General features: G+C 36.6%; 1 protein-coding gene across 1 annotated transcript; it reads left to right on the top strand.

The window, feature by feature from the left end:
- Positions 1-4,558: 4,558 nt before the first annotated feature.
- LOC149566947 (uncharacterized) lies at positions 4,559-9,347 on the top strand. The gene is made up of 3 exons (XM_089820163.1): positions 4,559-4,742; positions 4,876-6,890; positions 8,783-9,347. The coding sequence occupies exons 1-3, from the start codon at positions 4,658-4,660 to the stop codon at positions 8,873-8,875; spliced, it is 2,193 nt and encodes a 730-aa protein (XP_089676289.1). The 5' UTR covers positions 4,559-4,657; the 3' UTR covers positions 8,876-9,347.
- The last annotated feature ends 211 nt before the right edge of the window (positions 9,348-9,558 follow it).

Here is a 9,558-nt window from a genome sequence, read left to right as displayed (position 1 = left end):
ACTCTGAACATGGAAAACATGGAAAAAAAAGGATATTCAAAAATAACATACTAAGGAAAAAATCTAAAACTGTATTAATCTATAATACACCATTCCAAACATAGAAAATAAGGAATTTTATATTGAAAACAAGGAAACTATATAAATCTATTTTGAAAATAGGAAGTTCAAAGTGAAACTATATAAATCTATATTGAACAGCTTATGGTAAATAGATAGAAACATATGGATTTTAAGGCTTAAGGCTCAGATTTAGATATCTTGAGCCACCAGATTCTCTTCACTCTCTTCATGCATTTGTTTAAGAGTGGAAATACAATCTTTTAAATTTGTTTTCTATTACATAGAAATGTAGTCTATTTAACTCTTATATGTAAATAGAATAGTTAGCGAAAAAAATATTGACAAAAGCATTCACACTGGTCATTCAAATTTTTTTGTCATTGTATAATTGCATATTTATTTTGTTAACACCATTTACAATATTCATTAAAATAAATTGCAGTCTTCTATTAAAAGAAAGTAGTTTTCTAACATAATTGTCACACAGACTACATATATTTCACCATGAGAGCTTCTAAGAAGAATCGAGTTCAAAGAATGAGGCCACTACTAATGCACAAAAGAGGGGTTATGCTTCAAGGCAATCTAGAAAATGAAAGAAATACTAGAGAGAAAAATGACATACCAAATCATCTTGAAATACCAAATTCAAATCCAATAGAAAGTTTGGATGTGCAGACAGTTTCTAGTACACCACCCGTGTCTACAACACCTAAGAGTGCACCACTAAGAAAAAATTGGTCAAAATCAAACATGGACAGTGCAATCAAAGATGTTGAAGATAATGAGTTTTCCATCCGAGCTGCTGCCAAGAAATGGGGTATTCCTTTTACAACCTTGTCATATTGGTTGCAAGGTATCACAACAACAACAACAAGAGGTCCACCCACTATATTATCAAGTGAAGAAGAAATGGAAATAGTGCAATGGTGTCAAGAAATGGCAGAGATGGGATATGGTCTTGAAATATCACAATTGAAAGCACATGTTGCTCACATTTGTGAGACTAGGCCAAATCCCTTCAAAGATGATTTTCCTGGCAAGTCATGGTGGAGAGGGTTTAAAAGAAGGCATCCCGAGTTGGCATTAAGAACTGCAGAAGGTATAGATAAAGACAAAGCTACAATGCTTAGGCCATCCATAGCAGCAACATTTTATGACAATTTGGAAAAAGTTTACAAAGATAGACAATATAGCCCACACCAAATTTGGAATTGTGATGAAACAGGTGTTCAAGCTGGGAGAAATTGTGGAATGAAGGTAATAGCCAAAAGGGGCTCAAGGAGTGTGCCTTATGTATTGTCAAAAAGTAGAGAATGGATCACCATATTATGTTGTGTTAATGCTGCTGGATAGAGCATTCTGGGATTCTACCTCTTTAAAGGTCAAAGGCAAATAAAAAATTATATTGCAAGGTGTGAATCAGGGGCTTGTATGGTAGCCCAACCCCATGCATGGATGACCAAGGAACTATTCCTCAACTGGTTGCATCACTTTGCCAGATTTGCACCTGGTGGAGTTTCACCTAGCAATAGGCATTTACTTATATTTGATGGTCATGGGAGCCATGTGGCACTTTCCACAATTCAAGAGGCAAGAGTTCTAGGAATTGATCTTCTTACATTGCCTAGTCACACAAGCCACAAGCTCCAACCTTTGGACGTAAGTGTTTTTTCTCCTTTTAAGAACTATTTCAAAAAAGAGAGATCACAATGGATGGCAAAGCACCATGGATTAGAAATAAATAAGTCTGAATTAGCTACCTTATGCAGCAAAGCATTCAAAAAGGCCCTCACTCCAGAAAATATCAAGGCCAGATTTAAGAGAACTGGTATTTGGCCATTAAACAGAACATCACTTATGAATGACATGAATCCTAGCAAAGCATTTCAGACTAGTGTTGAGAATGAAGATGAAGCAATTGCCCTTGAACGTATTCTGAGATTTGCAGGAGTCAGTGACTCTGATATTCAAGAACGAGTAGAACAAATTCAAAGAGAAAATGCTACAATTGAAATGCAACTACAACAAGATTCTGCTACTGTTGAACAAGGACAACATGATTATGCTGCTATTAAACAAGGACAACATGATTCTGCTGCTATTGAACAAGGACATCATGATTCTACTGCTATTGAACAAGGACATCATGATTCTGCTGCTATTGAACAGGGTCATCATACAATGCATACTACACAAGATACAATAGAACTAAGTATTCCTACTGAAGTGAGTATACCTGATTACATCATGGAAGGTGCTAGAAACCTTTGTGTTAACTTGGACTTAGATAATGAGGATGTAGGATTGTCAATGCCATCACCTCCTCCATCTCCTCCACGCACATTAGTTCATTACTATACAACAATAGAGTTGGGTGTAGAGGATGAAGAGATTCAGTCAAGAGATAATTATGGCAATGATGACCCAATGGATGAAAACATTACAAATACACATAACAACCAACTAGAAGGTAACCAGATGCCAATATTATCATCTTTCCTAAAGTTACCAAATGCAAGGGTCAATGAAAAATATTCCCATGAGAGTGGTGGTGCAATTAGGCTCAGTCAACAATCCCAAATACTCACAGGAGATGAGTTCATGCAAATTTTCATGGAACAAAGGCTCTTCACATTAAAGGATACGTAATGAAACAAAGACAGAGAAAAACCTGATGAAAGAGACCTACATTGAATTAAATTCATGGGTATATAAATAAGCAGTGAATCTTTACCTGGAAATTTTCTGTAGGAGATATAATATGCCTGAAAAATATAAGCTACGACTTAGGGTTTCAAGCTTTCAAGTGACGATGAGGAATTCTCCATGAATTGACATGAATCTTCTCATCTCTAAATCGACATTGTTTTGCCCTGGAAGTGGTGGAAGCCATGAGTCAAGAAATTAGAGGCGGTTGACTCTTCTCCAATGCCTCGAGGAACTCAAAAAGCCCTCGCTCTCCCCCCTCATCCGAACTTTCCTATAGTTGTGAAGTGCCTACCCCCAGAGATAGGTGGGTGGCCCGAAGAGTGCCTCTACATCTGCATGCACAAGCAGACTGAGCACCCTACGGTTCAGTGAGCCTTCTGCATCAGAAGCGGAGGGTTGGAGGCGCTGCTCCCCCAATTCTTAATCTATATGGCCAACCCTCTATCTATATGGGTATCTCCACATCACCGAGCCTTGATTCACCCATGACAACCTCAAAGAAGAAGAAGAAGTAGACGATGAGAGCGAGAAGATGAGGAAGATCTCCAATGATGCCCAACAATGATCTGTCTGTATTTTGATTTCCAACCATGGCTACCACAGGTTTGCAGACTATAATCTGCAAAGTTTCATCATGTGAAATGCATAAGAGATTACGTGTCTCAACCATACAAATGCAAACCCTACCGCGAATGTCGCAGAGCTCAAGGAAAGTTCTGGAAAGAGAATGGAGAGAGTTCTCGTGGGAGTATGTTTAATCAATGCGTGTTCTAGAAAGAAAATGGAGAGAGTTCTCGTGTAAGTGTGTTTAATCAACGCGTGTCCATTATCATAATTTATCTTATATTGTTCATTTTTAGGTGATACTTGGGTAGAATTGAGAGAAAAAATTATCATCGTCAATCATAAAGTGTACAACTATAGGGTTGTTGGTTATTCTTTTAGGTTAAATGGTGGGTAAATTTTAGAGGGTAAGATGTATAAAATTTGACGTTGTGTGATTACTTAGGGAAATATAGTTCGTTAGATGTAAGTGGAAGTGAAATAAATAGATTAGAATTTAAATAGGTTTAAAAAGAATAGTGTATTTATAAAGTTAATTTTAAACTATAATATATTTCTATATGAACATAAGTTGTGTTAAATACGATCAATTATTGGTTTCTTGTTGTTTTATATAAGATATTAAAATAACTTAAAAAAATGATATCAATTTTTTTAATGATTCTTTAAGTATTTAATAGGTTACATTCATAAGAAGTATTTGAATATATTTTCATAAGAAATGATGTTAAAACAATCATTTGTTGATATTGATATTAGTAAGTTTTGGTCAAGACCTCCAAAATTGCATTTTTCAGACACTTTGAATTAAATTGATTATTTCGACAATTTGCTGAGTGAGTGGTAACCTCAAACCTTAGTTGAAGTTAGTTAAGTGGTCATTTTACATTTCCAAAAAAAAACGAAAGTCCTGCGACATTCGGTTTTACAATTATGTGTTGACAAAGTTAGCCATCACGACTACTCGTGTGTCTCCCCTAGATTTGGTATAAAACAAACATTAGTAAATATTGACAATTAAGAATGATGTACGCGTTTGAAAGTGTGGCAGAGGAGAGAATTTTACAGCTCGACATAGGCAACGTTTGAGAACGGATAGATGCAATAATTTTCAATAATTCTGCACTCAATTTTGAATATTCTCCCGCCATTAACTTTTGCGCTCAAGTTTGAATTTTCTCCCACCATTAAATTGCCGCCTCTTGCTTTTAGAAGCAAAGTAGGTAAGCTCTGGTAATACTGAAGCCAAAAGTACTCACAGAAACTGAAACTGAAACAATATCTACATTGTTGTGTACTGAAGTCTGGGTCTGGATAAATGGCCAAGGGTTCAAAGAAACGGAGAGCTTCAAGGAAGAAGCAGGAGAAGGCCCTGCAGGATACTCAGGCGCCACGTCCCTCAGGTACGTCACTAATCTGTTCTCGGATCTGTGGTTTCATTTCATATTTTGGATAAGGTCTTGTAGAGTTTTAATCTAATTTGCGTTATTTATACAAAATTGTCATTATGGAGTTGAATCCTTGTTGGGTTTACAGCAACTGTTGAATCTTGCCCAGTAGAAGAGAACGAGGAAGATGTTTTCAGTCCTAAGACACCTGTTCAAACAAATGAAGGAGAAGATAAAGATAGAATGTTCGATATGGTGGGTGGATTGGCACATCCTTCCTCTCATACGGAGGAAGTTGCGATTTCTGATGGGGTTGAATATAAAAGTGGGTTGTTTGAGAATGCTGGGTTCCAAGAGTTTTCTCCATCTGGGAGAGGGGAGGTTGGGGATTCAGAAATTTTAGGAAAGGTATCAGAGAGAAATGGACCAACCCTTGATCTATCTAAAGGTTCTCAATTAACTCCTCTTGGGCAATTTAGGGATTGGGGTGTTTCAAGAAAGATCGATGATAAGCACGCAAGCCTTCAGTCATCAACTCAGGAAGGGGATGAGGGAAATGCTGTTTCTTTTGACCGGTGTGAAACAGATCTTATTGAAGCAAGCAAACCATCTGAGCTCGAAATTATAAATAATAATAAAAATATTGTGGAGTGCATGCACAATGAGGATTGCACAATACGAGACATAACAGTTAATGATTTTTCTTTCTCCCCAGCAGACGATATTACTACTTCCCAGAAAGTCAGGGATATTAGTGAAGGATTTCCCTTGATTCCACCTGAGGTTGTAGAGAGTTTCAACAGTTGTATGGAGAGAGAATCTGCGATGCTAAAGGAGGATGGAATGAATTCGCTTTCCAAGCAACAAAATGTGCATGGGCAGGAGACCGCAGTAAACAATTCTGAACCAGGTACATTTGACGGGAATTCCTCAAAAGATGAAATTGTTTACAAGGATCGAGAAGTATTGGTAGAGGTTCAATATGAGAAGAGATCGATAGAACATTCAGGGTCTCATGATATTTCGGAAAGATTGGTATCCCATAAATCTCACGCTTCTGAAGCAGATGATCCGATACCTTCAGAAATGTTAGCAATAGAAGTAGAGAAGATTGAGTCACCCGCTATTTTTGGTGAGGGCTATTCTATGAGCTCATTTCAAGGGGTACTTGGGTCTAGTAGCCCTAGAAAGCAAGAATGTAATACTATTCTTGCTGGGGAAGGAGGGCTCGAATCTGCACAAGGACATAGTGAACATGTGAAAGATGTCAGCGTGGACATTATTGGACAACATGATGCTGATACAAGCAAACAAGTGAAGGATGAGCTTTGGGACTTTTATGGGCTTACTCAACCCAACCGTGAGTCCATAGAAATTTTGGAAACTTATGAATCTAATGCTTATCAAGCACATAATTTTTCTCTTTCAGAAAAGCTAGAAATTGAGACAAGTGTTCAGGGAGGTCTTGAAAATCTCCAGGAGCACAATGGATGTGAAAACGAAACCAATCTAGACAACTCTGAATCTAGAATTTTTGAAATGTTGCAAAGTATGGACAATTACAGAACTGATCATGTTGACGCTTCACAACCATTGCAAAAAGCAATGAAGTTCAATTTATTCCCCTGTAACTCTTGCACAGGAATTTGTATGACACCTAAAGGGGTTTGCATGAGTTCATCTCAAGCATTGTATGATATAAAGAATCCTGACCAAATGGAATCTACTATTGCAGTTGAGCTTGAAGAACCCCAACTCCTGCACGAGGAATGTAAATCTGGTCAGGATTTATGCATGGTTAGTTCTGAACACGTTTGTGCTGAAGTAAACAACCAACCTAAAGATGCAAATGCGAGGAATGACAATATTCAGCGGGCAGGTACAAAAAGGCTAAAAGAAGAATATCCTAATGTGTCATTTCCCGCTGCTGAAATAAAACCCAGTGTTAATACATCTCATTCTCTTGTTGCTGCTGATTTGGAGTCTGTTAAATCTTCTAGTGTTGTGCTACTAGATAATGAGGTTAATAATGACAATGGCAGTAACTTAAGAGATATCAGCAAAGAGCCTGCCCAACAGACACAGTTTTTGAAGCTTAATGGGGAAGAAAAGAATGTCCATTTACAAAATACTTTTCCTCGAGAGCTGCGTAAAGAAGGCGAGGTAAGTATTTGCAGTACTCAACTTCATGTAAGATCATATTCTCAGTTTTGGTCCGTTATCCACATTCCATAAATATTGTATATATGATGTTTCAAGGTGGTTTTATTTAAATGATATTATTTCTACTTTTTTCTAAAATTGAAATTGGTATAAGTTCATGGTATACATATGTTTGTGATCAGTGGAACCTGGAGCTGGAGAAGCGGAGTTGATTAATTTCTCTGTTCTATTTAAATACCGTATGAGTTTATCTCGTACTCTTAGTACCATAGAAGTTCGTCAACAAGAGTTGTATTTTTAATACCTCACGCCTTTTGTATTAGCAGTATATGAATCCCTTAAGACTTGCCATGAAAAATGCTTTTTTTTTTCCATACATCTATGTTTTCTTTTTGAGGTTTGCTAATTTGGAACCCAATGCAGCTTCAATTGGAGTTATGTCCCCGTTTTAAAAATCTTGTGCCAATAAAAATGACTCTTTCATCATTTGAGAAAGTCCGCGCAGAATAGGATGAACATATAAGGCTTCTAAATGGTGGTTGAGCATCGGAGTGCACGTAACTTTGTTCATTGCAAGCATACATATTTTAGTACGAAAATACTGAACACTATAGTAGCATTAGGAACTTCAAGCTTCCTCAAACCCTAGTGTTAAACTGCAACCAAGAATTGACATTTTTGAATAACACTTTGGAGTCATTTATTAAGATATATGGTAAGAAACAAGGTTGATCACCTTATAAAATAGATGACCCAGAGTTTAATATAGACATATCGAGTATTGAGAAATGATACACACACTATTCACTGTAATACAATGATCAATCAAGTCCATCACGAGCTTTAAGCAAACAAATGTTTGGTCTCCACGGATCACTAAGCTCCAGTCCATTATTTATCATCTTAACTGAGGTTTTTAGGATGTTATCTAATCTCAATTGCGACTGTGGTTTTCCTTTATCCGTAGAGTTCTTTTCTTGACAAAATGTTTTGTTTTATCAATATAAACAATCATGTGAAGACTTACAAGCATGTTTTGCTAGAGACGAGCTCTTTAATTTTTTGTCGGTAGATTTCCGATTTATGTTCCTCGAATCTTTGTTCAATTTTTTTGTTCCATCTCCCCAACATAAGATAAGCCACACATACAATCAAATTGATAGACATCATAGCTCAATTTTGGCTCAAAGTCTATTGTGGATTTAATCGTGCTTCCTGTTTTATTCTGTTTTATGATACTGTCACTATATGTCTCCTCAAAATACTTTTAAAGTATCTTCATTAAATGGGAGAAACGAGTTACACGTCTCCTAAATCCTTCTCCAACTGACCCCTTGATGCAATCTTCTTTTCCACATTTTTTGAGACCCTCAGGATCTACTTAATTCCATAAACATTTGATCTGAAACTCCTCGTTAAGTATTGCTTCTCATTCAAAATTTTGTTGCTATGAACATAATTACATCGATTGTGTCTTGAAGGCTTGAAAAGGCCAACCCTGAGTTTACCAATATGTGACGCTGGCTCATTTGTCCATAGGAATTACACAGTATATAATTGCATTAAAAACAAGTCAGCCATCTTTTAAGCTTCATCTTCTAATCTCTACAAAAGAAGACATTGATTAAATGTCTTGATCGTGCCATATAGGTAAAGTATGTGTTCTTGTTAAGAGATCAATTAATGTCTTAACCATGCTTTAAACGGGTGAATTTTGAGTGTGCTTGTGTGAAGATAATGTTCTCTTGACTCTGCAAACAACAAGAAACATATTGATAAATCAACTTTTGAACTTCTTTATTTGTTGCAAAGCTATAGGTAATTTTGCTACGCTTTGTGAGGTCAATGTTTTGAATTTTCTAATTCTTTGCATCTTTTGGTTCGTTTGACAGGGAACTGATATATTTCCTGAAGGCAATGAGAAACATGGATGGAACTTGTGTTTTTGGGGTGTGCTAGAGTTTTTGCTCTGTTGGAGGGACTGAACTGCTATTATCCTTCATGGGTATAATTTGAACTTTGGGCTCACATCGTTAGTTTTCAGGTCTCCAGTTTCAGTGGTAACATTGTCATTTGGGTCCATATATATTATCAAATGAAAGCAGATATGGCAATAAAAACTTGAAAAATCCTTGTTATCATAAAAGGCACTGTAGTTACGTATTCTTCTTACATTATAGGCAATAAGGTATTCTACAGTAAACTCTTGCAATGAGAGACAAGTTTTCCTCCATGGGAGGTGGGTCTTTTTTGGCACCGGTGTTTATAAGTGCCAAAGGGTTACTACAGTCTTCACACCTCCTTAAGCAATGACTATTCGCTGTCTATACGCCAATCAAAAGCTATTGAATTTTAAGATTTCGGTTGATCTGTAATGTTTAGGATCACTACTAAATGTTTATATGTATTCGAATGGTTGAAATAATAAAAGTGATAAAATCAATCAAACTGTTCAAATGATGTCACCCTCAATTATTATTAGCCTGTTTTGTGTTTCCGTCTTTGGCTAGTTTGAAAAATGTTATTTCAAGTTATTCTTTATCCTTGCATGCACCAACAGATGATTACACCTAAATAAAATTTCTTCATTTGCCAAGTATAATACTGTTTAGCATTGTGCAGTGACCAGTCCATAGAAATTAAAGAGGGAAGAGGAGCCATGGCTGGG

The sequence above is a fragment of the Cupressus sempervirens genome, chromosome 3 (genome assembly GCF_028749045.1).
Source record: "Cupressus sempervirens isolate cs-2001-9-10 chromosome 3, ASM2874904v1, whole genome shotgun sequence".
In the NCBI taxonomy this organism is placed as follows: Eukaryota; Viridiplantae; Streptophyta; class Pinopsida; order Cupressales; family Cupressaceae; genus Cupressus; species Cupressus sempervirens.
The sequence above is the reverse complement of the archived record's forward strand: the minus strand, read 5'-3'. Positions and strand labels throughout refer to the sequence as shown.